General features: G+C 54.0%; 2 protein-coding genes and 4 non-coding genes across 7 annotated transcripts; all 6 read left to right on the top strand.

The window, feature by feature from the left end:
* The first annotated feature begins 7470 nt into the window (after positions 1 to 7470).
* Positions 7471 to 17777, top strand: FLT3LG (fms related receptor tyrosine kinase 3 ligand). 2 transcript variants are annotated; one of them, XM_039250512.1, is made up of 8 exons: positions 7471 to 7681; positions 7995 to 8061; positions 8960 to 9070; positions 9257 to 9310; positions 9534 to 9677; positions 10212 to 10296; positions 12674 to 12858; positions 17548 to 17777. In XM_039250512.1, the coding sequence occupies exons 2-8, from the start codon at positions 8029 to 8031 to the stop codon at positions 17758 to 17760; spliced, it is 825 nt and encodes a 274-aa protein (XP_039106443.1). In that variant the 5' UTR covers positions 7471 to 7681; positions 7995 to 8028; the 3' UTR covers positions 17761 to 17777. The 2 variants fall into 2 exon arrangements, with proteins under 2 accessions (XP_039106443.1, XP_039106438.1); XM_039250507.1 differs by having other exon boundaries at positions 7474 to 7681; positions 10158 to 10296.
* A 954-nt stretch (positions 17778 to 18731) lies between these two features.
* RPL13A (ribosomal protein L13a) lies at positions 18732 to 22436 on the top strand. The gene is made up of 8 exons (XM_039250593.1): positions 18732 to 18816; positions 20441 to 20513; positions 20906 to 20971; positions 21157 to 21258; positions 21447 to 21532; positions 21709 to 21768; positions 22029 to 22151; positions 22321 to 22436. The coding sequence occupies exons 1-8, from the start codon at positions 18802 to 18804 to the stop codon at positions 22405 to 22407; spliced, it is 612 nt and encodes a 203-aa protein (XP_039106524.1). The 5' UTR covers positions 18732 to 18801; the 3' UTR covers positions 22408 to 22436.
* Positions 20569 to 20652, top strand: LOC120244730. The gene has a single exon (XR_005531611.1). It is a non-coding gene; the product is annotated as a small nucleolar RNA Z195/SNORD33/SNORD32 family (small nucleolar RNA).
* LOC120244728 lies at positions 21296 to 21380 on the top strand. The gene has a single exon (XR_005531608.1). It is a non-coding gene; the product is annotated as a small nucleolar RNA Z195/SNORD33/SNORD32 family (small nucleolar RNA).
* LOC120244735 lies at positions 21569 to 21640 on the top strand. The gene has a single exon (XR_005531612.1). It is a non-coding gene; the product is annotated as a small nucleolar RNA SNORD34 (small nucleolar RNA).
* Positions 21824 to 21911, top strand: LOC120244741. The gene has a single exon (XR_005531613.1). It is a non-coding gene; the product is annotated as a small nucleolar RNA SNORD35 (small nucleolar RNA).
* Positions 22437 to 25428: the final 2992 nt, after the last annotated feature.

Raw genomic sequence — 25428 nt, 5'->3', positions numbered from 1 at the left:
AAACAGATAAAGGGAACTCTGAGAAGCCCCGGGCAGGCCCTCAGGGCCTCTTGTTTCCCCCTTGGTCTTCTCCATCCTTCAGCCTTTGCTCTTTGGCTCTCCCAGCCTCTGCATTGTTTCAGGACCCATAGTGCTCAGGTTCACAGTACAGCACAGGGGCTCTCCTGAATCCGGTCAAAATCCTGCTGTTACTTTCGCCAATTCCCCTGGTGTAAATGCTCCCACCACGTCAGATTCAAGCTCCTGATGACTGAACAACAGACTAACAGAATGCCTAAATTTAAAAAAAGTGCTTAATGGTTATTTTTGAGAGAGAGAGACAGAGCATGAGTGGGGAAGGGGCTGAGAGAGAGGGAGACCCAGAATCCGAAGCAGGCTCCAGGCTCGGAGCTGTCAGCACAGAGCCTGATGAGCGGTTCGAAACCACGAACCGTGAGATCACGCCCTGAGCCGGAAGTCAGACACTCAACTGACTGAGCCGCCCAGGCGCTCCCAGAATTCCTAAATTTTTAAGAGTCTGTTGCCATGAGCCAATCTAACAGTGGCATCACTGTTTTAGAGTTCTTTTTTTTTTTTTTTAAGGTTTTATTTTTAAGTAATTTCTGTACCCAATGAAGGGCTCAAACTTATAACCCGGAGATCCAGAGTCACATGTTCTGCCAACTGAGCCAGCCAGGCACTCTTAGAATTCTTTTTGATGCAAACCACTCATGCTAGCTTACAATGAAGGAATTTTCTAGAAGGCTGCAGAGACATCTTATAGAAAATAGAGCAAGACATGGGGTGCCTGGGTGGCTTAGTTGGTTGGGCGTCCGACTTTCGCTTAGGTCATGATCTCACGGTTCGTGGGTTCAAGCCCCGCGTCGGGCTCTGTGCTGACTGCCAGCTCGGAGCCTGGAGCCTGTTTCGGTCTGTGACTCCCTCTCTGACCCTCCCCTGCTCACGCTGTCTCTCTCTCTCTGTCTCCTAGAAATAAATAAACATTTAAAAAAAAAAAAAAAAAGAAAATAGAGCAAGACATGCATCTGAGGTGCCCCCGGTCTTGAGAACCCAGATGGAGCCAGGAACCAGGGCTGGTCCTTTCTCTGTGTGCACGTGATCTCTAGAATTTTTTTTTAAGTAATTTTTAATGTTTTGGTTTTTTTTTTAATTTGTTTTTGAGAGAGAGAGAGACAGCACGAGCAGGGGAGGGTCAGAGAGTGAGGGAGACACAGAATCTGAAGCAGACTCCAGTCTCTGAGCTAGCTGTAAAGCACAGAGCCCAATGTGGGGCTTGAACCCACGAACCGTGAAATCATGACCTGAGCCAAAGTCGGATGCTTAACCGACTGAGCCGCCCAAGTGCCCCTTTTTTAAGTAATTTCTACCCAATATGGGGCTTGAACTCATGACCCGGAGATCAAGAGTTGGATGTTCCACCAACTGAGCCAGCCAGGCGCCCCATCTCTGGGGTTTCCTATCCCTACCTGTCTGCTTCGATCAACTCCTCCAGCCATGTGACCTTAGGAAAGCTTTTTAACTCCTCTGAACCTGTTTCCTCATCTGTAAAATGGGACTAATAGTTCCAGCCGGACTGGTTAACTCGATGGGCTTACACGGCACATGCATAATGAGTGTTAGCTGTTAAATAGACGTCGGTTCTGTCATGAGGCAGATGAGAATAGGCAGCCTTCTGTCAGTGTCTGATTAAAGCTGAGCCAAATAATTCCCTCTCCTAGGATCTGGATGTTTGGGGAGACTTGGAGGAAAGTCCCTGGAAGGGTCTAGTTCCTGTCTGTGTTTTGACAGCTCCCTCCAGGATTGCGTTGGCTGCCTCAGTGTCCTCCTCATTTTTTTTTAATGTTATTTATTTCTAGGAGAGAGAGAGAGACAGCATGAGCAGGGGAGGGTCAGAGAGAGAGGGAGTCACAGACTGAAACAGGCTCCAGGCTCCGAGCTGGCAGTCAGCACAGAGCCCGATGCGGGGCTCGAACCCACGAACCGCGAGACCTTGACCTAAGTGAAAGTCGGACGCTTAACCGACTAAGCCACCCAGGCGCCCCTCAGTGTCCTCCTCATTAATCCTGTTGCTTTATCCAGCCAAAGGCAACTAAGGCTTGGTCGACATAACCCCAGCCCAGGGCCGTGGCAAGCCTCCGTGCCGCCACCAGGGGGAGGACATCTGATTGGCCGGTTTGGGTCAGGCTTCCACTTCTGGGCCAATCAGGTCTGCCCAGGGGGCGGAAGCTCCTAGTCCTCTCAGCCGTGCCCTGAGCGCCTACTCTGAGCTAGTCACTGTTCCAGGCGCTGGGGAGACGGCCAGAACCAGAGAACCTGGGCCTCAGGAGCTGGTGTTGTAGTGGGCGAGAGCTGTATTAGGCTCCTGTCGCTGCTGTAACAAAGTTTTAGTGGCTCAAGCACAAGTTTATGATCTTTTTTCATCATTATTATTATTTTTAATGTTTTATTTATTTTTGAGAGACGGCATGAGCAGGGGAGGGTCAGAGAGAGAAGGAGACACAGAATCTGAAGACAGGCTTGAGGCTCTGAGCTGTCAGCACAGAGCCCGACATGGGGCTCGAACCCACGAACCGTGAGATCATGATCTGAACCGAAGCCGGACCCTCAACCGACTGAGCCACCCAGGTGCCCCCACAAGTGTATGATCTTAACAGCCCTGGGTGTCGGAAGTCCGAAAATAGGTGTCACCGAGCTAAACTCAAGGTGTCAGCAGCGCCGCGTTCCTGTGGAGCGCAAGGGAATGATCGGTTTTCCCTGCCTTTTCCAGCCTCTAGAGGCACCTGCTTTCCTTGCACGTGACCCTCTGTAACTCTTCGTAGCCACTCAACCCGTGATCGTCTCCCCGCCTCAAGATAATTAAGTCCGATCTGCAAAGGCCCTTTGACCATGTGAGGTAACATTCACAGGTTCCGGTGGAGTTTGTCTTGTTTCTTAGTTTATTTATTTATGTTGAGAGAGAAGGAGAGAGAATCCCAAGCAGGTTCTGTGCTCACAGCGGGGCTTGAACCCACGAACCATGAGATCATGACCTGAGCCCAAATCGGACACAACCAACTGAGCCACCCAGGGGCCCCAGTTTATTTGAGAGACAGAGAGTGAGAGTACGATTGGGGGGGGGGGCGGTTCCCAAGTAGGCACTGCGCTGTCTGTGCGGAGCCCAACACGGGGCTCGATCTCACAAACTGAGATCGTGGCCTGAGACAAAACCAAGGGTCGGACTCTCAACCGAGTGAGCCACCCAGGCGCCCCTCCAGTAGACATCTTTGAGGGCCCTTCTGCCCACTGCAAGAGGAGACTCAAAATCAGTGAATAATCGAGAAAACATCTGGCTAACCCAGGCTAAACAGGAAGCAAGGCGGAGCGGGGAGGGAGGAGAGATGGATGGGATAATGGGGGTGGGGGGGTGAGGCTTTGCTGCAGTAATAACCCCCAAACCTCCGCAGTCGACAGCCACAAAGGTCGTGTCTTGCTCACACTAACCTGCCCATCATGGGGCGGCAGGGGCCCTCTGTTCATCAGAGCCACGCAGAGACCCGGGCTGGCTGTGGCCCGATCCCAACGTGGCTTCTGTCATTACAGATCCATTCCCTGACCCACTTAATCCTCATCCAGAAATGACACTGGGCACCTCCAGTCTCATTTGGCCAAACGGAGTCACGTGACTGTGGCTGCGCTCCACAGGGCGTGGTCCTGGCTGCAGGGGAGGGCCCCTGCGATATTTGCACAATTCTGCCAAGGCTGGGGTGGGCTGAGCACGAGATTCAGACAAGCACAGAGGTGGAAGGGACCTTAGATTTTCTCATTTACCTCCAGGTTGGAGTCGAAGAAATTGAGACTTACTGAGGATAAGGGGCTGGCCAGGCCAAGCTCCCACAGTGACCCGGCCAGAGCTAAAAGTGACCTGCGCCAGGCCTGATGCAATAAGTCATATCTCCCGAGTCCTCTTGGGTCCCTGGCCCTGGCAGGGTCACACCCAGCAACACAACAAGCTCCCAGCCTGTGCCCGGGAGACCCATAAGCTGTGCGACTATGGAGGGGACATGGGGCGGGGGGGTCAGGGCTGAGGATCTTATGAGAGTTTTGATGTGGGAGGATGGGGAGGAGATAAAGAAGAAGCTAGTGGCGTGCAGAAGGGCTAGAAATTTGTCCCGAGGGCAATAGGGAGCCACAGAAGGTGTGTGAGCAGAGGAAAGGTAGGTAGGCTCAGCTCTGGTTGGAAGACATAGATATAACCTAAGGTGACATGTGCTATAATATGAGAAGGAGCTCAGGGTACTCGGGGCACCCAGAGATGTCACCCTACCCAACCCAAGTGTGTGTGTGTGTGTGTGTGTGTGTGTGTGGTGAGGGTGAGGGATGGCGGCCATCATCTCAAGGAAGGTGCCATGTGCGATCAGGGCTTTTTTTTCCTCAGTTTTGTTGAGGCATTATTGACAATAATTACATATATTTTGGTGATACAACCTGATTTTTAAGTATATAAAACGTGATGATTTAATACACCTACACATTGTGAAATCGTTTCCATAATCAAGTTAACGAACACATCCATCCCCTCACAAAGTTACCTTTCTGTGTGCGATGAGAACACTTAAGATCCACTCTCTTAGCTCAGTCCAACTGGAAAATAAAAATTATTTTTTAAATGTTTATTTACTTTTGGGACAGAGACAGAATTCCAGCAGGGGAGGGGCAGAGAGAGGGGGAGACACAGAATCCGAAGCAGGCTCCAGGCTCTCAGCTGTCAGCACAGAGCCCGACACGGGGCTCGAACCCATGAACCATGAGATCATGATCTGAGCCGAAGTTGGATGCTGAACCAACTGAGCCCCCCAGGCGCTCCTGGAAAAAGAAAATTCTGATATATCCAAAAGCAAAACAAACTTCTCTCCTAGGAAATTTCAAATGTACAACACAGTATTGTTCACAGAGGCACCATGCTGTACATTAGATCCTCTGAACTTATTCATCTTAAAACTGAAACTTTGTACTTTTTTGACCAACATCTCCCCATTTCCACTACTTGTGCCCCCCGCCCTCCGTCCCTGGCAGCCACCATTCTACTTTCTGACTTTCTGAATTGACTTTTTTAGATTCCCTGTAGAAATGATACCATACACGATTTGTCTCTGTCTGGATGAATACGTAGCATAGTGCTCTCCAGGTTTATCTATGTTGTTTAACTGTGTTTGTAGCTGAACGATATATTTTTTAAAAATTTTTTAACGTTTATTTATTTTGAGAGAGAGAGTGCAAGTGAGGGAAGGGGCAGAGAGAGAGACACAGAATCCGAAGCAGGCTCCAGGCTCCGAGCTGTCAGCACAGAGCCCGACGCGGGGCTCGAACCCACAAACCTCAAGATTGTGGCCTGAGCCGAAGTTGGACACTTTAATTGACTGAGCCAGGTGCCCTGTAGTTGAATAGTATCCTATTGTGTACATATGTCACATTTTCTTCATTCATTCATCCATCAGTGGACACTTTGGTTGTATCTTGGCTATCGTGAATAAGGCTGCAGTGAATACGTGAGTGCAGACATCCCTCTGAGAGACTGATTTCATTTCCTTTGGAGAAATACCAGGGGCACCTCAGTGCCTCCGTCAAACTCTGTGCTGACAGCTTGGAGCCTGGAACCTGCTTTGGATTCTGCATCTCCCTCTCTCTCTGCCCTTCCGCTGCTCATGGTCTGTCTCTCTCTCAAAAATAAATAAACTTAAAAAAAAAAAAAAAAGAAAGAAATACCAGAAGTGGGATTGGTGCATCATATGGTAGTTTTATTATTTATTTATTTTGAGAGAGCACACGCAGGAGGGGCGGGGTGGGGGGTGTGGGAGAGAGAGAGAGAGAGAGAGAGAGAGAATCCCAAGCAGGCTCCACACTGTCAGCACAAAGCCCGACATGAGGCTCAAACTCACGAACCGTGAGATCATGACCTGAGTTGAAATCGAGAGTCAGACTGTTAAGCAACTGAGCCACCCAGGTGCCCCCTATTTTTTTTTTTTTTTTGAGAAAACTTCAGACCATTCCCACCAACAGTGCACAGGTTCCCTTTACTCCACACCCTCGCCAACACTTCTGTCTTTTTTTTTCAAATCTTTTAATGTTTTTTATTTATTTCTAGGGGAGAGAGAGAGACAGCGTGAGCAGGGGAGGGTCAGAGAGAGAGGGAGTCACAGACTCCGAAACAGGCTCCAGGCTCTGAGCTGGCAGTCAGCACAGAGCCCGATGCGGGGCTCGAACCCACGAACCGCGAGATCATGACCTAAGCGAAAGTCGGACGCTTAACCGACTAAGCCACCCAGGCGCTCCACCACACTTCTGTCTTTTTGAGGCTACCCATCCTAAGTGGCCTGGGGTGTGGTCTGGATTTGCATTTCCCTGGTGATTAGCAATTGCATTGAGTCTTCAAGGACAATGAGGACCTGATGAGGCTACAAAAAGGGTGGCTGATGGGGCGCCTGGGTCCTGTTTCAGTCTGTGACTCCCTCTCTCTCTGACCCTCCCCTGCTCACTCTTTCTCTCTCCTAGAAATAATAAATTAAAAAAAAAAATTTTTTTTTAAATGGTGACTGGAGAGCACCCCAAGCAGAAGGAATAGCGTGTGCAAAGGCCCAGAGGTGGGAAACAGCCCAGGGTCGGGGTGGAGGGACTGTTGTGGTTTGAATGGTGCCCCCAAAAAGATATGGCCTCCGTCCTCACCCCTGAAACCTATGAATGTGACCTTCTCTGGAAAAACAGTCCTTGCAGATATAATTAACTTAAGGATCTCGAGAAAACATCCTGAGTTGGGGCCCCTAGCATGGCTCAGTTGGGTAAGTGTCAGGCTTCGGCTTAGGTCATGATATCGAAGCCGTGGGTTCAAGCCCTGCACTGGGCTCTGCACTGAGAGTGCAGAACCGGCTTCGGATTCTCTCTTCTTCTCTCTTTGCCTCTCTCTCTCTTTCTCTCTCAAAATAAATAAACTTTTTAAAAAGTCATCCTGGGTTATCCAAGTGGGCCCAATATCTAATGACAAGGGTCCTTTTAAGAGACACCCAGAGGGGGACACTTCCAGAGAAGAAGTCCAGGTGAAGACAGAGGCCGAGACGGAGTCATGCAGATACGAGCCAAGGAAGCCCGGAGCTCCCAGGCTTGGGCCATACATCCAAGGTGGAGATGAGGCTGTGACCCGGGGGCCAGGGCTGAGCAGCAGCAGTGGCAGCAGGGAGGTCGTGGGCGCGGAGCCCGGGTGGGGGCGCCCTCGGTTGACTCCACCCGCACCCCTCACCTGGACGACCCCCCCCAGCCCCCTGCTGTCTCCCCTCTTCCTTCCCAGGTCTCCTTCCCTCTTGTCCAGCGCTCGGCCCTCCTCCTTCTGTCCCTTGTGCGCATCTCGGACCAGCCTTCCCTGTTCGAGGAGAGGATGAAGGCCTCAGGCTGGCCGCCTCCCCCCCGACCCCCCCTCCCCCGTGTGCTTCGGTTCTAGCTGGAGACCGCTCTCCATTTGTGTGTCCCACCCGGGACATCGACCCCACTCTCCGCCGGGGCGCGCGTGGGACGCCACCTGTCACCACCAGGTGGCGCCCGTTGCCTCAGCCAGATCCATCCCCGGCTCACTATCGCTCCCCAAAATTTCCTTTCGCTTTCGATCTCTGACTGTCACCCGGCCTGGCCCCTTCCACGCCCAGCTGGGGCAAGCCTGGTGCGTGAGGAGAAACGGACTCCGGGTCCCCGAGGGGCGGGGCTGGGGTCCCCCTCCTGGCTGAGGGAGGAGGGATGGGGGTCAGGTTCCTGGGTCCCTGGCCTGGGGAGGGTTCCGGGGACCGGACGTCGGGGTTCTTAGAAGGGGAGATGAGTTTTCACCGTAACTGGGGCTCATGCAGGAAGCCCGACGGAGTAGGAGGCGGAAACTTAGCCACATCAAGGAGCCAAGGGAGGGGTGGGGAGGCCAAGGGGCGGGTGAGGAAGGGGCTGGGGTGTGGGGGTCTGAGACTCCCTCTTCTGTCCCTTCCGAGATGTGGCCATAGGCATGAGGGGCCTCCGGCCGAGATGATAGTGCTGGCGCCAGCCTGGAGCCCAACTGTGCGTATACCTGGGGGCGAGTGGGGGAAGGCAGCGCAGTATCAAAATGGGCAGACCAGAGAGAGGAGCTGGACACAGGTGGGGGACCTGGACAGGGTGGGAGCGTGCACAGAGGAGGGGGACACGGGGCAGGGGAGAGGCTGACAAGGGTGGGGGACACGGACAGAGGAGGGGGACATGCAAAGAGGAAGGACACATGACATGGGCGGGGGACATGGACAGAAGAGGGGGACACGGACAGGGGTAGGGGACACGGACAGGGGTGAGGGACATGCAAAGAGGAAGGACATGTGGACAGGGGCAGGGGACATGGACGGAGCTGGGGGACATGGACGGGTGGGGGACATGCAAAGAGGAAGGACATGTGGACAGGGGTGGGGGACATGGACAGAGCTGGGGGACATGGACGGTGGGGGACATGCACAGAGGAGGGGGACAGGGCCACGGGTGGGGGACACGCAAAGAGGAAGGACACATGGACGGGGGCGGGGGACAGGGACGGGGTGGGGGACAGGGACAGGGGTACGGGAGAGATGGACAGGGGCGGGGGAAGAAATGGAGGTACGAACGGGGAAGGCAGGACCCGAGTGGAGGGGGACATGGGAGAGAGGGACAGAGAGGGGCAGGCAGGTGGACCGAGAGAGAAAGTCCGGGGCTGAGGTGAGCAGCCGCGGGGGCCGGCGCGGCGGGGAGATGGCGAGCGGGGGGCGGGCGGAGAGGAAGCCGGGCGGCTGCTCGGACACGGCCACGGCCACGGGGGCTCCGGGTGGGAGGGAAGGAGACCTGGGAAGGGAGAAAGAGGGGAGACGGAGAGAAGGGGGTGGGGGGTGCGGGTGCCCAGGGGAGGGGTGCGTGTGGAGCCAACAGAGGGCGCCCCCACCCCGTGCCGCGCCCGCAGACCTCCCTGCTGCTGCTGCTGCTGCTCAGCCCCGGCCTCCGAGGGACCCCCGACTGCTCCTTCAGCCACAGCCCCATCTCCTCCACCTTCAAGGTCACCATCCGAAAGCTGGTGAGGGCCCGGTCGCATCCTCTCCGGTGCGCCGTTCTGCGCCCCCCGGGGCTGAGTTCTTCCATCTAAGTGTCTCCTCTCTGGCTCCCTGTCCCCCTCTCTCTGTCCCTGTCCCCCTCTCTCGGGGTCTCCATAGTTCCGTTTTCTCCTGTCCTCAGCCAGGCCTGACCCTGTTTTCTCCCATAGTCTGATTACCTGCTTCAGGATTACCCGGTCACTGTCGCCTCCAACCTCCGGGAGGTGAGTCACAGAGGGGAGGCGCTGGGACGGGGCGGGGGGGGGGGGGGGGGGGGGGGGCTGCGAAGGAGAAACTCAGGAAGCACCACCCCTGGGGGTTGGGGGGGACCTCGCCAGTCAGCCCCCTCCTCCCCTGGGATGCAGGCCCCCAGGCCCCGGCCCCTCCCGCACCAGCCCCCAGCCTCCTCCGCCGGCGCGCCCCCCGAGCTTGGGTTTTCTCTTCCAGGACGAACTCTGTGGGGCCTTCTGGCGCCTGGTCCTGGCCCAGCGCTGGATGGGACGCCTCAAGGCTGTGGCTGGGTCCCAGATGCAGAGCCTGCTGGAGGCTGTCAACACCGAGATACACTTTGTCACCTTGTGTGCCTTTCAGGTTAGCCCTGAACTTGGGAGAGGCCAGGGGAGTGCGCCTTCCTAGGGCTTACTTAACGGGAGGTTTCTGTTGCCTAGCAACCCACAGAGGGTGGGGCTGGAACCCCCAAGCCCCGGGGTCGGGGGACACTGCTGAGAATAACACGTGTGTGGGCACTGAAGGATGGCGGGGGTCCCGGGCCCCCTGCACCAGCTCCGAGCTCGTTTCTCAGCCCGTGGCTGGGCGTTGCCAGGGGTTCTCGCCGAGAGCAACCGGAAGGAGGCGATCCAAACACCCTGGGGACCCAGATCTGACTGGGCCCTGCTTGCTGCGCGTCGCTAAGGACGCCTCCCCTTAGCAACCCCGGGGGCAGGGGGTCCAATCTTTCTCTGAGACCCTCACGGGGGGCCCCCGGTAGGCGTTGCCAGGCAGAGAAGGCCCTCGGCCTGAGCACACGGCGGAGGGCGATGCGGTGGTGACCTCTCCCTCCCCTGCCCCCAGCCCCTCCCCAGCTGTCTTCGATTCGTCCAGACCAACATCTCCCGCCTCCTGCAGGACACCGCCGAGCAGCTGGCGGCCTTGAAGCCCTGGATCACCCGCAGGAATTTCTCTGGGTGCCTGGAGCTACAGTGCCAGCCGGGTAAAGGCCCCCAGCGCCCCCCAGCCCCTCACCCCCTACCTCACCTCTCCTATCCTGCAGCGCCTCCCCCTTCCGCTCCCCAGACTCCGCCCTGCTCCCGTGGGCTGTGTGACCTCGGGCATGGTCCCCCAAGTTCATTCCTCTTACTGGGCCTCAGTTTACCCATCTCTGAGAAGGGAAAAATAATCCCTGCCTGTTTCTTTCTTTCTTTCTTTCTTTCTTTCTTTCTTTCTTTCTTTCTTTCTTTCTTTCTTTCTTTCTTTCTTTTTTAACTTTCATTTACTTCTTTTGAGAGAGAGAGAGAGCCGCGGGCAAGAGAGCACAAGCAGGGGAGGGACAGGGAGAGGGAGAGGAGAATCCCAAGCAGGCTCTTTGCTATCAGCGAGGAGCCCAATGCAGGGCTCGAACCCACACCCAGAAATAAATAGACTTTAAAAAAAAAATAAGTAATTATTTAGTGTGACATTTCGCATCCTTTTTGTCCCCTACTAAATCTTTAAGAACCAGTGTGTATTTTACACTGCTGGCACCTGCGAGTTCAGACTCGCCAGAGGAGGCGTGTCTACACCCCGAGGAGGTGGGGGACTCACCAGGTCTAAAGGATCAATGGGAAATCAGGAAGAGTATGGTGAGAGACTGTGCCCGTGGAAATGTGACTTCTTCAGCGTAGTGAGGTTTACTCTGTGGCCAAGTACATAATCCGTTCTGTAACTGACCCTGTTTTAGTAGGAAAAGGGGGGGAAATAGACTATTTCGCAGGATCCGAGTCGAATCTGTGTGTACGTACTTTCTCCCCACCTTACTGCAGTATTATTTGGAGGCTTTCTGTCCTTGTATCTGTTACTACATCTGTCAGGTCGTTTGGTTTTTATTCCTGCTTTTGTTTAGTAATCTCTATACCATACACGGGGCTGGAACCCGCGTCCCCAAGATCGGGAGTCGCGCGCTCCACCACTGAGCATGTAGGGTGCCCTTGAAAGAGAGAGTTAAAAACCACCTTTCTGGGCGCCTGGGTGGTTCAGTCAAGTAAGCAACAGACTTCAGCTCGGGTCATGATCTCACAGCTTGTGAGTTCGAGCCCTGCATGGGGCTCTGTGCTGACAGCTCAGAGCCTGGAGCCTGCTTTGGATTCTGTGTCTCCCTCTCTCTCTGCCCCTTCCCCGCTTGCGCTCTGTCTCTCCCTCTCAAGAATAAACATTAAAAAAAATTTTTTTTAAATGTTTTATTTATTTCTAGGGGAGAGAGAGAGAGAGAGAGAGAGACAGCGTGAGCAGGGGAGGGTCAGAGAGAGAGGGAGTCACAGACTGAAACAGGCTCCAGGCTCTGAGCTGGCAGTCAGCACAGAGCCCTACGCGGGGCTCGAACCCACGAACCGCGAGATCATGACCTAAGCGAAAGTCGGACGCTCAACCGACTAAGCCACCCAGGCGCCCCTAAAAAAATTTTTTAAACTACCTTCCATTCTAATTTTTTCAGTTTCTCCCCACACTTCCAACATTTTGCCATCTAAATTAAGCTTCATCTGTACTTACATTTAGGACTATTCATTCATTTGACCACGTTTTATGAACCATGTCCTTGGTGACGACACAGCCCGGAGCAAGACCAATTGCTTGCACATGTGGGACTGACGACTGACGTGCTAATTGAGGACAGAGACTAGAAACATGTAAGGAAATACTTAAACAGGAAAACATCTGAGTATAACGAGCCCTATGCAGGCAAATTACAACAGGGTGATGGAATCATGGTCTGAGGTGGTTGGCTGGAAAGTCACTGAAAGTTGAGAACACGAGAACAGCCAGTGCAAAGGCCCTGAGGCAGAAACCTGCCTATATGTTTAAGGAACAGTGAAGGGGTACGTGTGGCTGGAGCTCAGTGAGTGAAGGGAAGACAGAACGAGGTGAGCATTTACAGGGAACAAAGACTGGGAAGGATCTTGGACCGTTTTATTACCTGCCCTTTTGTCAATCTATCATTTGGTCAAACGTTTAATTTATGAAATTAAGCTATTATAATATCATTTAACAAGCACTAAGTAGTAGGTTCTGGCAATAAATAAGACAGATAAGGTTCATGTCAGGACTTCACAACCGATTGGAGGAAAAAGAGGAATAAACAAATCAATACATAAGCACTAGAAATATACTTGTCCAGGGGCTTCTGGGTGGTTCAGTCAGTTAAAAGTCTGACCTGGGCTCAGGTCATGATCTCACGGTTCATGAGTTCGAGCCCCGTGTTGGGCTCTGTGCTGACAGCTCAGAGCCTGGAGCCTGTTTCAGATTCTGTGTCTCCCTCTCTCTCTGCCCCTCCCCTGCTCTGCCCTTCTCTGGCCCAGCCCTTCTCCTCAGTCACCCAGCCTCCTCTTTGCCCGCAGACACCTCCACCCTGCTGCCCCCACTGAGCCCCAGGGCCCTGGAGGCCACAGCCCTGCCGGCCCCCCAGGCCCCTCTGCTGCTCCTCTTGCTGCTGCTGCTGCCCGTGGCTTTCTTGCTGATGTCCGCTGCCTGGTGCCTGCACTGGCGAAGGAGGAGACGGAGGACACCCTACCCTGGGGAGCAGGTGAGCCGGCAGAATGGACAGAGGGGATGGGGAGGTCTGAGGGGGTGACGCTGAGCCTGTGGAGGCCACAGGGCCTTGCACCTCCAGCCTCTGGGACTGCTGCCCCTGTGGCTCGCGGAGCGTTTGCTCATCTTGGTGAATCCTTCACGGAGCCCAGAACTCTGCTGAGTGCGTGCAGGGCCGGGACGGGGGTGGGGGGGGGTCGGTTTGCTCCGGATGAGGAAGACCACGCTGGGGCCGTGATGGGGGCAGACTGGAGGCTGGATGAGGGTCCCGGGAGAGAGAACAAGGCCTGAGTCAGGGCTCAAGGAGGACAGGGCTGGGGCACCTGGTGGCTCAGTCAGTTGTGCATCTGACTCTTGATCTCAGCTCACTCAGGTCTTGATCTCAGGGTCATGGGTTCGAGCCCCACATTGGGCTCCCCACTGGGCATGGAGCCTACTTAAAAAACAAAACAAACAAACAAAAAAAAGACAGGGCTGGTGGGGTGCCTGGCTGGCTCAGTCAGTGGAGGGTGCAACTCTTGATCTCCGGGTTGTGAGTTCGAGCCTCAGGTTGGGTGTAGAGATGACTTAAAAATAAAATGTTAAGAGGCACCTGGGGGGCTCAGTTGGTTAAATGTCCGACTTCAGCACAGGTCATGATCCCGCAGTTCGTGGGTTCGAGCCCCGCGTCGGGCTCTGTGCTGACAGCTCAGAGCCTGGAGCCTGCTTTGCATTCTGTGTCTCCCTCTCTTGCTCTGCCCCTCCCCCACTCATGCTCTCTTGAGTGCGCTCTCTCTCTCCACGTTAAATAAGTAAATAAACGTTAAAAAATAAAAAATAAATAATAAATAATCAAATCAAGTCTTTAAAAAAAGCACATCTTTAAAAAACAAAAAAGGGGCGCCTGGGTGGCTCAGTTGGTTTAGCGTCTGACTTCGGCTCAGGTCATGATCTCATGGTTCATGGGTTCGAGCCCCATGTTGGGCTCTGTGCTGATGGCTCAGAGCCTGCAGCCTGCTTCGGATCCTGTGTCTCCTCTCTCTGCCCCTCCCCCACTCATGCTCTGTCTCTCTCTCTCTCTCACAAAAATAAACACTAAAAAAATTAAACAAAACAAAACAAAGAACAGGACTAGAGATTGACAGGCTTGGGCAGGCGGCACAGAGGACCCTGGGCCCTGCCCAGTGGGGAATTTAGGGGATGAGAGAGATTAGGGAAAGAGACTAAGCTCAGTGGGGACCTGGGGGCGGGAGGGGCCCCAGGGGAGACATTTGGCGACTGGAGTCTGCGAGCCCGGAGACAGTGGCCTCCTGACGCAGGAGGAGGGGACCACCTTTGCACAGGCCTCCAGGTGTGAACAGGCTCTGGGTGTTCCGGTAACGTCGTCCAGCCTGCGGTGGGTGCGAACGTGGGTGTGAAAATCTAGGCCTCAGACACCAAGCCAGGGAGCCGGGGCTTCCCGTGCAGGGTAGCAGGGAGGGGGGGAGGTGAGTGATGGAAGAAAGAATGTGGAAACAGGCGTGAGGGCAGAGGGCAGGTGGGCCAGCAGGGAGAAAGGACGGGAAGACTTAGCGGGTTCCCGATGGGCCCAGAGAACTCTAAGAGGAAGCATTTTGCAGTAATTGTTCACGCGTACGATGCCTCGGTGGTACCAGCCTTATGCTGGCCCTGTCTACGAATTAACCTACTTAACTGAGAAGCTGGCCTTGTTATTATTCTGTCTCACAGAGGCTGAAACCAAGGCACAGAGACGTAAATAATTTGCCAAAAGTCACACAGCGTATGAGCGACAGAGCCAAGACGTGACTCCGAGCTCTCTGGGCATCTAAGCCTTTCCCTCTTCTGTCTCAGGTTCCTTATCTGTACAAAGGACTCTAAATCTTTCTCCCATAGAGTTGTCGGGGGGTAAGTGACAGACACACAGAGCCCTTACAGCAAGGCTGTCAAACAGAAACAGAACACAAGCCACACATGTCATTTAACACTTCTGATAGTTGGGGCACCTGGCTCTCTCAGTAGAGCATGAAACTCTTGATCTCAGGGTTGTGAGTTCAAGCCCCACATTGGGCATATAGATTACTTAAAAAAATAAAAACTTTCTTTAAAAAAATTTTTTTTTACATTTATTTTTAAGAGACAGAGAGAGACAGAGCACAAGTGAGGGAGGGGCAGGAAGAAGAGGAGACACAGAATCGGAAGCAGGCTCCAGGCTCCGAGCTGTCAGCACAGAGCCCGATGCCGGGCTCGAACTCACAAACCGTGCAATCGTATCCTGAGCAGAAGTCAGACACTTAACCAACTGAGCCACCCAGGCACCCCAATATAAACTTTCTAGTAGCCACATTTTTAAAATTTATTTTTTTTAGAGTTTATTCATTTTGAGAGGAGAGGGGAGAGGCAGAGAGAAAGGGAGAGAGAGAGAATCCCACGCAGGCTCTGTGCTGTCAGTGTGGAGTCCATGAAGGGCTCGATCTCACAAACCGTGGAATCATGACTTGAGCTAAGATCAAGAGTCAGATGCTTCACGGACGGTGCCACAGAGGTGCTCTGTAGGCACATGTTTTTAAGTAAAAAGACACAGGTAACCTTAATACATTTTATGTCACCCTGTGTATCCAAGATGTTGTCATTTCAACATGTAATCAATATTTTAAAAAATTATTGAGATAGTTTACTCATTTTTCAAAAAATGTTTATTTTTGAGAGAGAGACAGAGCATGAGTGGGGCAGGGACAGAGAGAGGAGAAGACACAGAATCGGAAGCAGGCTCCAGGCTCCGAGCTGACAGCGCAGAGCCCGATGTGGGGCTTGAACTCCTGAACTTTGAGATGATGGCCTGAGCCAAAGTTGGACCCTTAACAGAATGAGCCCTCCGGGCGCCCCAAGACAGTTTGCTCATTTTTTCACATCAAGTCTTCAGAATCCAGCGTGTATGTGCCACCCACAGAACATCTCCATTCACACATTAAATTTTTATTAGAAACGCTTCATCCGCAGGGCGCCTGGGTGGCGCAGTCGGTGAAGCGTCCGGTTTCAGCTCAGGTCATGATCTCACCGTTTGTGAGTTCGAGTCCCGCGTCCGGCTCTGTGCTGACAGCTCAGAGCCTGGAGCCTGCTTCTGATTCTGTGTCTCCCTCTCTCCCTGCCCCTCCTCTGCTCGTGCTCTGTCTCTCTCTCAAAAATAAATAAACGTAAAAATAAATAAAACACTTAAATAAAAACAATTTTAAAAAAGAAATGCGTCATCTATATTTAAAGTTCATGACATTCACATGGCAAATGTAGATTCACCTGCTCTGGTTGTTTGAAACATACAGAAGTTCTCCAATAACAATCAAGGATCAGTGTCTAAGTGTAATGAGTTTTCATTTGTGTATGGAAATTTTTATGACAGTTATTTTATTTTTGTGGGTTTTATTTTATTTTTGAGAGAGAGGGGCAGAGAGCACCAGTGGGGGAGGGGCAGAGGGAGAGAAGGGAGACAGAGGATCCCAAGCCAGCTCCGCACTGACAGCAGAGAGCCTGATGTGGGGCTCAAACCCAGGAGCCTCAACATCATGACTTGTGTGGAAGTTGGACGCTTACCCAACTGAGCCACCCAGGCGACCCTACAATTTTTTTAATGTTTTTTTTTTTTAATTTATTTCTGATAGAGAGAGAGAGAGACAGTGTGAGCAGGGGAGGGTCAGAGAGAGAGAGAGAGAGACAATCTGAAACAGGCTTCAGGCTCTGAGCTGTCAGCACAGAGCCCGACGCGGGGTTCGAACCCACCACTGTTAGATCATGACCTGAGCCGAAGTCGGACGCTCAACCGACTGAGCCACCCAGGAGCCCCTACAATTTTTTTTTAAAGGCCATCCTTTGAGAAGTTTTCCTCTTATCCTTGCTCCTGTCCGCTCTGCTTTCCTGCTCTCCTAAGAAACACACTATCCGTTTAAGTTTAAATTAGGTAAAATGTAACAGTCAGCTCCTCCGTTGCTTTGGACCATACATTTGGAGTACTCAGTATTCCCGCGTGGCTGCTTGGCTATGCTGGAGAGCTCAGATCCCACTGCCGTGGGAACCCTTTTTCTCTTGGACAGTGATGCCCTTACACATAGTGAGCGCTCATTGCCAATGGAATTATTTTCTTTTTCTATTAAAAAAATTAATGTTTATTTTTTTTTAATTTTTAAAAAATGTTTTATTTATTTCTGAGAGAGAGAGAAAGAGACAGACAGCATGAGCAGGGGAGGGTCAGAGAGAGGGAGACACAGAATCTGAAACAGGCTCCAGACTCTAAGCTGTCAGCACAGAACCCCACGCGGGGCTCGAACCCACAAACCGTGAGATCATGACCTGAGCCGAAGTTGGACGGTTAACCGACTGAGCCACCCAGGCGCCCCTTAATGCTTATTTTTTGAGAGAGAGAGAGAATACACGACAGAGTACAAGTGGGGGACGGGCAGAGAGAAAAGGAGACAGGATCCGAAGCAGGCTCCAGGCTCTGTCAGCACAGAGCCTGATGCGGGGCTGGAACTCACGAACCACAAGATCATGACCTGAGCCAAAGTCCGATGTTTAACCGACTGAGCCAGCCAGGTGCCCCGAATTATTTTCAGTACCGAGTGTGTGCAGAGCCCTGCGCTTGGTGCTCTCCTCACCTCTCTCCAAGGACCCCCAAACAGCCCAGGGAGACAGACACGTCGATCATCCCATTTTACAGAGGAAGACACTGAGGCCCAGAGCGAGGAGTCACCCGCCAGAGGACACAGAGCCAGGACTCGGAGAAAGTCAGCTAGAGACTGGTTCCTTCCTCGACCACGCCGCCCCGCTACCTCTCTCCCCAGGATGGAGGCAACGCCAGCCCCCAACGCCAGCGCCAGCGCCACCTATCCCCCTCTGTACAAAGTCCTTGTCCCCAGGAAATTGTATATAAATCATCCTTTTCTACCAGCTCCGGCCCCGCCTGTCTGTAGATGGGACACGGTGTGCACGGGGCAGTTTGGGTGTGCGTCTTGGTTTTTCGGTTACTGCAATGTTTCATTCAGTAGCGTTTTCTGAGGCCTCCTGGGGCTCAGAGCCAGTGCACCGCACTGCGGAGACCCAGATGGGAGTCAAAACCCGCCCAGCCCTCTCAGGGCTCCTGTCCTATGGGGGAGAAGACACGGGACCCCTCTGGGGTCGGTACAGCGTGGACAAACGTTCTGATGGCCGGACAAAGGGCACTGTGGGAGCCCAGAGGAGGTACCCGGATACCGGGGAGGCTCCGTGGAGGGAAGGACTGGAGCTAAAAAGCACTGGGTTGTGACCTGCCAGATATTAGAAGGTGGGGCGGGCTGGAGAGGAGGACGTCCCAGGCAAGGGACGCAGCAGAAGCCACCTGGAAGTCATTCCCTCATATACTCTTAGGTCGCAGAGGGAAGACGACTTTCACCCGTTTTACGGATAGGGACGCTGAGGTCTAGACAGGCCAGGGGTTTGGCCAGGTCATAAGGAGGCACAACAGGCATCGAGTCTACGCTGAGCGCAGAACAGAGAGCCTAGTTGCCCCCTGCGGGCCACCACTTGCCCTGCAGCCTGCGCTCGCTTTAGCCAGAAACAGCGCTTCGCCTCTCGCCCGCGAACACCCGGCAAACCATCCCCCGCCCGCCAAAAGGGAGATTAGCAGCCCCTCAAAAATATGGCGGCCGAGGCTGGCCGGCCCCGCCCCCGCTGAGCCGTCCTGCCCCACGTGACCTCTCGCGCCGCACAGCAATGGCTATCTGAGAGCCGGCGAGAAGAGTTGTACCCGGATTGGACGTTCGGGGGACGACCCGCCTTCTGGCGGGGCCTTTCTGCGCACGCGCCAGACACTTCGGCCAATGAAAAGACGGAAAGCTGCCCGCACAGCCCATGCGGCGTCACTTCCTCCGCCCCTGTTTCAAGGGATAAGAAACCCTGCGCAGAGGCTTCCTCCTTTCCTAGGCGGCTGCCGAAGATGGCGGAGGCTCAGGTGCGGGCTCCGCGCGGGCCGGGGAGGCGTGGGGCCGGGTGGGATCCAGGCCAGGGCCGGGTTGAACCCTCTTTCCCCTCATAGGTGTATTGTGAGACCTAAACTTGGCCATTCAGCGAAATGGGGAGCTTTTTGGTCGGAGAAGAGTGTGCATCTGGGGGAATAGGAGATAAACTGGGACTTTTTTCTTTGTCCGAGACTGGTTCACATGCGGCATCGTTCCTCCCTCAGGGGTGGTTATGGGGCTCCCAGCACGGGTGGAGTTAGTTTGAAACTAGGCCTCGTTTGCCTTTGCCGAATGAGACCCATGTGTCCCCAGCGGCGGGGAAGCACGCGGAAAGCGCCAGGGCGGCCTCGCGGCGGTGAGACTTAGAGGGTTGGCCAAAATGGAGGTCGCTCCCCCTCCCCCGCCCAGGCGCGTGTTGCACCCACTTCGTGGGACTGCTAATCCGTGTCCTGCAGGCTCTGAGCGTTTTTGTAGGAATCTCAGGCAGTGGGTCCAGAGCGTTCCCGCCTACACGGCATGCAGGATCGAATTCCTCTTCTCATGCTCATTGGGGTTGGTCTTAAAGATCAGAAAGGAGAGAACTAATAAAAAGGCTCCACAACCCTGGGAACTACACTGTCCGTAACCGCCTGGGGGCCCTCGAGGGACACATCAGAAGCTTAGATCTGAGTGTCCCCACTCCTGTGCCATTTTTTTTCTGTAAAGGAGGGGGTGGGTCGGGAAATGGTGCCCATGTGAATTTCATGTAACGAATCTGAGCGGTTGAGGAAAAACAAGCGTCTGCTGTCAGGAAAGTGGATGGGGACTTCATCGAACACGTGTCCCTTCATTTGCTGTGGGCCCGGCGCCGTCTGTGTTATATTTTGTGTGATTCCCTGACCTTCCCGTAACGTTCCTGAGGCAGATCCTGTTATCCTCATCTTCCAGGTGAGGAGGCTGGAGATTTTTAGCCAAAGTCACATTGTCAGGAGGTCTGGCTTTAGATTCTGTACCCTTCTGCCTTCCAACAATCACAAGTATATAACAAGCACTCGGTAAGAGTGGGGACTTTGCTCTTGGTGAAGCAGCTGCAGATTCGGTGTTGAGCAGTTCACCCAGGGACACAGTTAGGGGACGTGAGGTCCCAGGCTTTTTGTCTGCTCCACGGAGCCTCGCCCCCGCTGAGCCCTCTTCCTTTACTAGTCATTTTGTGCTGGAAACGGTTTTGCCTTTGATCAGGAAAGACTCAGTCTTTTCAGGATTGCACAGCTGGTATTCCAGATGATAAATTCTGAGTGGATCGATGGCCAGTGTGGCCAGCGTGGCCAGCCTTTGTTCAAATCCAGCACATTTTCTCAGCCTTTTAAATCTGGGCTTTTAAAAAAATGCCTGCCCTTCAGGCAGCTGAGATGGGAGGCATGGTCTTTGGTGTATCCCATTTCCTGAGGTCTTGAGTCTGCCATTTGCTTGCTTGGCCACATCTGTCAGGTGGGCCTTGGCTCCTAGTTTCCAGGCATGATTATGGTTAGGAGGCGCTCTGGGGGAGAAGGTGAAAGAAACCAGTAGAAAGCGCTGGTTGCTTTGGGGTGGGAGTTGGTGCTTTCGGTGCATCTAAGCTCTCCCCCCTGTGTCCACCAGGTCCTGGTGCTCGATGGCCGAGGGCATCTCCTGGGCCGCCTGGCGGCCATCGTGGCCAAGCAGGTGCTGCTGGGTAAGTCTGCTCTGCTCGCTGCTGGGGCGGGGGGGGGGGGGGGGGAGTCCCACCGGAGGTCTGTGATGAGCAGCAATCACCATCTTTCGTTTGAGTCTCACGACCATGAGATCAACCCCATGCACCGCTCTGAGACCTGCCAGCCCCTCCCTGCCCTGGGGCCTGGGCTCCAACATGGGACATTCTTTTCCCGTTTGACTGTGGGGGGCAAGAGGCTCCCCTGCGGGGCCTCAGCTGTCTTGTGCCTTGTGGTCCCTTCCGTGGTTGAAGGGACCCCATTTCCAGGTCTTTGGCAGTAACTGGGCAGGTGGGTGGTGGCCAGTTTGAAGGTAAAGCCCTTGGCTGCTTAGCCATCGTCCACCTCGGTCACCTCACTTTTCCATTGTCTCTAGGCCGGAAGGTGGTCGTCGTGCGCTGCGAGGGCATCAACATTTCTGGCAATTTCTACAGAAACAAGCGTAAGTGAGGACCTGGGAGAAGGGCTGGGGGCAGGGTTGACCTGGGACATGGCTCAGGCTTCGACGGGTCCGAAGATGAGCCCGCCGGGGGTGGGAAGTGCTCGGAGTTCCCTCACAGGCCCCTGGGAGGTTTGGGGGGGGTGTGTGTCTGGGGGCTGAGGCTCCGCCGCGCTGTTTCTCCCCAGTGAAGTACTTGGCCTTCCTCCGCAAGCGCATGAACACCAACCCGTCCCGAGGCCCGTACCACTTCCGCGCGCCCAGCCGCATCTTCTGGCGGACGGTGCGAGGTGAGCTGGGCCCGAGGCTGCGGGCGGGGCCGGCCGGGCGGCCAGTGATGAGCACGTCTCCCACTCGTGTTCGAGTTCTCCGACCATGAGATGACTCCACATGCACTACCATCTGAGGCCGCCTGGGTGTCGGTGGGGCGGGGTCCCCGCGAGCCCCCTGGGCGAGCCTGCTGTCCCTCTGCCCGCAGGCATGCTGCCCCACAAGACCAAGCGTGGCCAGGCCGCCCTGGAGCGCCTCAAGGTGTTCGACGGGATCCCGCCGCCCTATGACAAGGTGAGCGCAACATTCCCACGCGGCGTCCGTGTGTCCGGCGTCAGTGATGGTGCCCAGTTGTACCTACATTGTTTGATCCTCGTGAGAACAGCCCTGACTGAGACGCCCTTCCGGCCCGCCTTCCCCCATCTGGCCCTCACTCCCAAGTCTCTCAAGCTCCTCTCCTTCTCTAACAGAAAAAGCGGATGGTGGTTCCCGCTGCCCTCAAGGTGGTGCGTCTGAAGCCTACGCGGAAGGTGAGTCGGGGTCGCGGAGTGGTCTCACTATGGGTGGGTGTGAGGTCTGGACACTGGCAGATGATGTCTCTTTTCTCACGATGGTCTGCGGATGCCTCTGCGGGCGGTGCCGATAATGCCAATGGCTCAGCTGATGCCAGGAGGGGGCGGGAGCCTTGAGGGGGGCGGGGGTATCTTTAGCTTGGGCCTGCTGAGAAAAGTGAGGTCAGCTCTGTGCCTTGGCCACTGTGCCTCCGCTTAACTGCGCCCTTTCCCCCCAGTTTGCTTACCTGGGGCGCCTGGCTCACGAGGTTGGCTGGAAGTACCAGGCAGTGACAGCCACCCTGGAGGAGAAGAGGAAGGAGAAGGCCAAGATCCATTACCGGAAGAAGAAGCAGCTCGTGGTGAGGATGGGCAGGGAGCGAAGGGCGCCGGGCTTGCGGGTGGTCTCTCTGGACGCGGTGGTTCAGCACCAGACCCTCTCTCTGGGGCCCAGCTCGGGGAGGGGAGCGGTCCTGGGAGGAGCCCTGTCCCAGGCGCAGCCGCTGACCAGCGTGTGTCCTGCCCCCACAGAGGCTCCGGAAACAGGCCGAGAAGAACGTGGAGGGGAAGATCAGCAGATACACAGAGGTCCTCAAGACCCACGGCCTCCTGGTCTGAGCCCAATAAAATTGACTGTTTATTCCTCATGCTTGGCCTGGCCTGCCCTTCCTCCGTCGCCGCCCTAGGATGCAGGGCTCCCGGGGCCGCTGTCCCGGCGCCGCAGGCAGCCTGGGACTTAGAACACTGGGACCCTGGGAAGGGCCTTAGTGCCTGTCGTCAGGCAAGGCCTCCCAAACACGGCTCTAGGGGCTTTAGAGGCATAAACTGCCATGACCACCTCATCGGTGAAGGTTTAGTAAGGTGACAGTTGGAACAATTAGAGCAGTTTCAGTGTTTGTGAAGAGACCTGGAAGGTGATCGGAGGGGAACCCTGTGTTGTGCGCGGGCACGTCCAAACTTCCCATGTGGTCAGGTGCTGGCCCCTCCCCCCACAGCCTTTAGGGGGTGAGGACGCAGGGGGCCAAGCCTCGTGGCACAAAGCGATTTGCAGACGGCTGCACGGGGAAGTAGGGCCAGGGGTCACAGGCACTGCCCTTGGGCTTTCCCTGTACTTTGTGATCCGAAACTAATAAATTATTTTTAAAGAAATTTGGCGTCTTTGCAGTGTGTGTCCGCTGCGGAGGCAGGCCCAGGGGAATGAGGCCTCTTGCCGAGAAAAGTCACTTGTCACAACCCTTGGGTTATAACCTGCCTTCAAGGAAGTTTTTCTTCCCTCCCAAGGCATTTCCTTGAGGTTCCTGTGTAGTTCTGTTTCTTGAAACCAGGTGGCCAGAGGCTGCCCAGTGGCCATAAAGCCGTCAGTCAAGTCAGCTGCCAAGTACGGAACTGCCACCATCTTAAACCTGCCCCTTCGTTGGGGGTCACGTGGGCTGTTCTGATCTGTGCAGCCCCAGGAGGTCTGTGCTTTCCGGAAAGAAATGGACGTGATGCTTTGTAGGTAGTAATGAGGTAGCGGAAGTGGGAATGTTAATTTTTATAGTGCTTTTTATCTTTTAATGTTTATTTTTGAGAGCGTGAGCAGGGGAGGAGCAGAGAGCACGAGACCTTCGGAAGCAGGCTTCAGGCTCTGAGCTGTGAGCACAGCCTGACGCGGGGCTCTTACCCACAAACCATAACCACAAACGGTGAGATCATGACCTGAGCCACCCAGGCGCCCCTTCACGATGCTTTGGGACTAAAGCTAGACCTTTCAGCTCTAGACGGGTAAACGGAGGATTTAGCTGCCACCAAGCAAGCTCTTCACTGTCACCTCTTCCGTGCCCTTGGGGATTAATGGGCAAGGCCGGAGCAGAAAGAGAGAGGCACAATCCAAGCAGGTTCTGCATTGTCCGCGCAGAGCACGACAGGGCTTGAACCCACAGAGATCTTTTGACCTGGACCAAGATCAAGACCTGGATGCTTAAACTGAGCCACTCTGGTGCCCAATAGTTGGAAGTTTTCTAATTTAGAAGTTCAATATTCAAATGCCTAACAGTACAAAGAAAACCACTTGAATGTGACAAACATTTTACTCTGATTCACAGGGCACATTGTAACTCCCGTGTCCTGTCATGATTAATCTTCCTAAGACGTCCAAGCTCAGGGGCTTACGTTTTTCTCTCAGAGTTATTTAACAAGTCGGTGGTACCTTTAGCTTTCCTGAGGCTCTCCTTCGCTGCAGGAAGTGCCTCCAGCAGGGACCAGAGCCTACAGAGTTTAAATACTAGTAACAAAACCCTGTTAAGCAGCACACTAGAGTCCCACCAGCAGCATGAGCCCTTAAGAAGATAGATTAGGCTTTGTAAACCCGTAAAACAAGCCGCATTGGGGCCCCTGGGTGGCTCAGTCAGCTCAGTGGCGGGGGTTCCCGAGTTCGAGCATCGCTTCGGGCTCTGTGCTGACAGCTCAGAGCCTGGAGTTTTGCTTTGGATCCTGTGCCTCCCTCTCAGCCCCTCCCCTGCTCGCCCTCTGTCTCTCAGAAATCTATATCCAAAAAATTTTTTTGAATGTGTGAAAAAAAAAAAAAGCCCCAGACAGGGAGGAAATGTTTGCAAGCCATCTTGTGAAGAACTTGTATGCCGGCTGTATATTAAAAGCAAACCAAAAAAACTCAAGGGAACAGCCAAGTAAATTTGAGTAAGAATTTGGAGAAATGTTATCACCAAAAAGATCTACAGATGGTCCATGAGCACAGGAGAAGCTCCACATCGTTCACCATTTGAAAATGCAAATAGACTTTCTGGGTGTCCCTTAATCTTTGCTGGGGGGCAAATATGGAGACTCGAACCTCTGGGTCAGCAGCAGAAATGTTTGCAGAGCCGAGTCTTGCAACTTGCCCAACCCGCCCACCCCCGAAGTGCCCTCTACAGCGCGTGGGCCGCCTGGCCCATCTCTGCCAGGTGATAGCAACCTTTCCCGTCCCGGCCACAAGGGAGGGTCTCATTTTGCTAGGTCTTGGGGTGCACGCTGGGGAACGGGAGCTTCTCCAGGTCAAGGAGGGTTTGCATTTCCGATGTGAAACCCTGGTAAGTATGTCTGAAGCCCGCAAGAGGCAGGAAATGGTCTCTCAAGCGGTAATAACTAGAGTTGGCTGAAGTGGATTATTGGACATCAAGGCTCTTTGACACTGGAGATCTGAAAATCAATGTGGTGTTGTAACCACGCTTAAAATGAAGATAGAAATATGGGGCGCCTGGGTGGCTCAGTCAGTTAAGCGTCTGACTTCACCTCAAGTCATGATCACACGGTTCGTGGGTTTGAGCCCTGCGTCGGGCTCTCCATTGACAGCTCAGAGCCTCCGGGAGCCTGTTTCAGATTCTGTGTCTCCCTCTCTCTCTGACCCTCCCCTGCTCACGCTGTCTCTCTCTCTCAGAAATAAATTTTAAAAAAACATTAAAAAAAATTTTTTTTAATGAAGATAGAAATAGAAACGAAAAGAAAAAATCTGTGTTGCAGGAAGGAAAGGAGAAAGTTAAGTTAGAAAGCAAGAGGAAGGGCATGCTTGGCTGGCTTAAACAGAAGAGCACATGGCTCTTGATCTCGGGGCTGTGAGTTCGAGTCCCACGCTGGGTAGAGAGATTACTTAAATACATAAACTTA

The sequence above is a fragment of the Hyaena hyaena genome, unplaced genomic scaffold, assembly GCF_003009895.1.
Source record: "Hyaena hyaena isolate Hyena2069 unplaced genomic scaffold, ASM300989v1 scaffold_9, whole genome shotgun sequence".
Taxonomy (NCBI): Eukaryota; Metazoa; Chordata; class Mammalia; order Carnivora; family Hyaenidae; genus Hyaena; species Hyaena hyaena.
The sequence above is the reverse complement of the archived record's forward strand: the minus strand, read 5'-3'. Positions and strand labels throughout refer to the sequence as shown.